We start from the raw sequence: 2165 nt of genomic DNA, 5'->3' as shown, positions 1-2165 counted from the left end.
GCCGCGCCGGCCGCGGGTCTGCCTCCGCTTCCGCCGTGCCTCCCGCTCCCGCTCCCGATCGAGCCTCTCGATCTCGGACTCGGTGAGCTGCAGCAGCCGCGGCGTGAAGGCATCGGCCTCCTGGTCGCCGCGCGCGGCGTGGCCCTCGGGCAGCAGCGGCAAAAACGCCGTGCGCAGCTCGTCGTCGGCGATGATCCGCCCGTCGAACGGGTGTCCCGTGAGGACGAGCGACTTGATGTGGACGTGCACCTGCTCGCGGATCGAGTGGGCGATGGCCGTCCGGAATTCGCCGGGCAGGCCGAGGTCTGCCGCGAAGGCTTCTGCAAACGTTTCGGCTGCGGTCGGATCCGTCTCGCCGGCGTCCCACTCAAACTGGTCGACCAGGTTCATGCTGCCGACGGTGATGTCGAGCTGCGAGGGCGAGGAACAAAGGGAGACGGGGTGGTCGAAGTCATTGTGTCAGTACGCAGCAAGGAGCGTCGCGTGTCGTGCAGGGCACGGTGCGGCCGCAGACGACTCACCTTGATGACCATGCGCAGCTCTTCGGCTGGCGTCACGTTGCTGACGTCGGGCATCTCGGCCTCGTCATCTCCGTCCCCGCCCTTACCATTGCCTCCGTCCCTGTCGCTGTCGACGACCTCGACTCGCTGGGACTCGCCGTCCACCTGCATGTCCGCGCCGTCAGCACCGTCGGCCGGGATGCCCGCAGCAGGCTGGCTGGCCATACCACGCGCAGCCGTGATCGAGGTGCTGGCGCGCTTCCGCTTCCTCGCCGCCTGCGGGCCTTCGTCGAGCGTCCGGCGCCATCTCGTCCACCACTGCAGGTCCTTGCCGTCGAGCACGCCCTCGGTACCGGCCTTGCCGCTGCCGGCCGACGCCGTGCGGTTCTTGCGGGGTCGTACCGCATTGGTGGCAAGGTGGTCCTGGATCTGCGCGTTGATCTGCTCCTTGATCGCCGGCACGAAGACGGCTGCCGGCAGGCCGATGTCCTCGCAGATCGACATCGCAAAGGCGTCGAGGTCGATGTGCGAGTCGAGCGCGTTCCAGGTGAAGGTGTCGCGGAGCTTCCAGTGCTCGTGGTCAATCTCGAGCCGGATCGGCACGAGGTCTTCCTCGAGCGCCGAGACGGCGGCCACCTTGGCCTTGTCGAGCGCAATCGTGGGCCGCGAGCCGCGCTGGCCCTGCTCGAGCTCGAGGCGCTTCTGCGAAGGCAAGAGGATGCGGAACGGCTCGAAGAGGCCGTCGCGGTTAAGCCCGCTGAAGTCCTCTTCCTCGGCCCTCTCCCACCACGCCAGCGGCTTGGGCTTGGTCAGTGTGCCGTCCGACACCTTCCTGCGGGGCGGCTTGACGGCGTCGATGCGCTCCTTGATGCTCTTCTCCATGTTCGACTGCTGCTTGCGGTAGAGCGACTCGTACTCCTTGTCGCGCTGCATAAAGGCGAGCAGCTCCTCTTCCTGCTCGGCGGTAAGCGGCATCCAGGCCGGGACTTCGGCGGCGCCGTCCTTGTCGCCTGCCGCCTCCTTGGAACTCTGTCCGTCTCCACCGTCCGGCCCGCCCTTCTGCTGCGAGGCCGCACCCGAGGAAGGTAGCTTGGTGACGCGTGTGTTGTAACCATTGATGGGCAGTCCCACCGCCGATTCGCGCGGAGGCGGGCCGCCCTGCACCATCGGAAGGTGGGAAAGATCGGGTTGCGCGGCGGCAGGGGCTTGCGCCGGCGGCTGCGAGAGCGGTGGCTGCTGCTGCGCCGCCGCCGCAGCACCTGGTGTTGCCGTAGGAGCAGCGGGAGCCATGATCGGACCACCGGAGGCGACGCCAGCGGTGGCCACCTGCGCTACCTGCTGTTGGCTGGGTCGCCGCGGTGTCGACGGCGCCGAAGGCTGGCCAAACCCGCCCAGCATGCCCTGGTTCATGGCGTGCGCCATGGCCGGCGTCTGCGTCGGCGCAGCACCGGCGGCCGCCAGCGTCGGATCGGTCAGCGGCAGATTCTCAAAGGCAGGGTTGACCAGGTTGGCCTGAGAGAGTTCCACGGTGGAGGGTCTGCGCCCGGCAACGCCGGGGCTAGCGCCCGTGTTGGGGTCAACGACCATCGAAGGCCGCCTTCCCTGCTTGGCCATCGCCGCCATGGCAGCCATGTGGGCAGACTGGTCCTGAGGATGGATGGGGCC

The 2165-nt window shown here is 68.4% G+C and overlaps 1 protein-coding gene across 1 annotated transcript in view; it reads right to left on the bottom strand.

Annotated features, from left to right (window-relative positions):
* Window positions 1-2132, bottom strand: part of PFL1_05639 (uncharacterized protein) — a gene marked incomplete at both ends in the record, with an annotated part of 4138 nt that extends 2006 nt beyond the window's left edge. Inside the window, 2 exons of the mRNA XM_007883175.1 lie at window positions 250-411; window positions 522-2132. Of these exons, the coding sequence (XP_007881366.1) occupies window positions 250-411; window positions 522-2132 (1773 nt within the window). The remainder of the gene's footprint in view (window positions 1-249; window positions 412-521) is intronic.
* Window positions 2133-2165: the final 33 nt, after the last annotated feature.

This window comes from Pseudozyma flocculosa (assembly GCF_000417875.1).
Source record: "Pseudozyma flocculosa PF-1 unplaced genomic scaffold scaffold00021, whole genome shotgun sequence".
NCBI lineage: Eukaryota > Fungi > Basidiomycota > Ustilaginomycetes > Ustilaginales > Ustilaginaceae > Pseudozyma > Pseudozyma flocculosa.
This window is presented reverse-complemented; position numbering and strand designations above follow the sequence as displayed.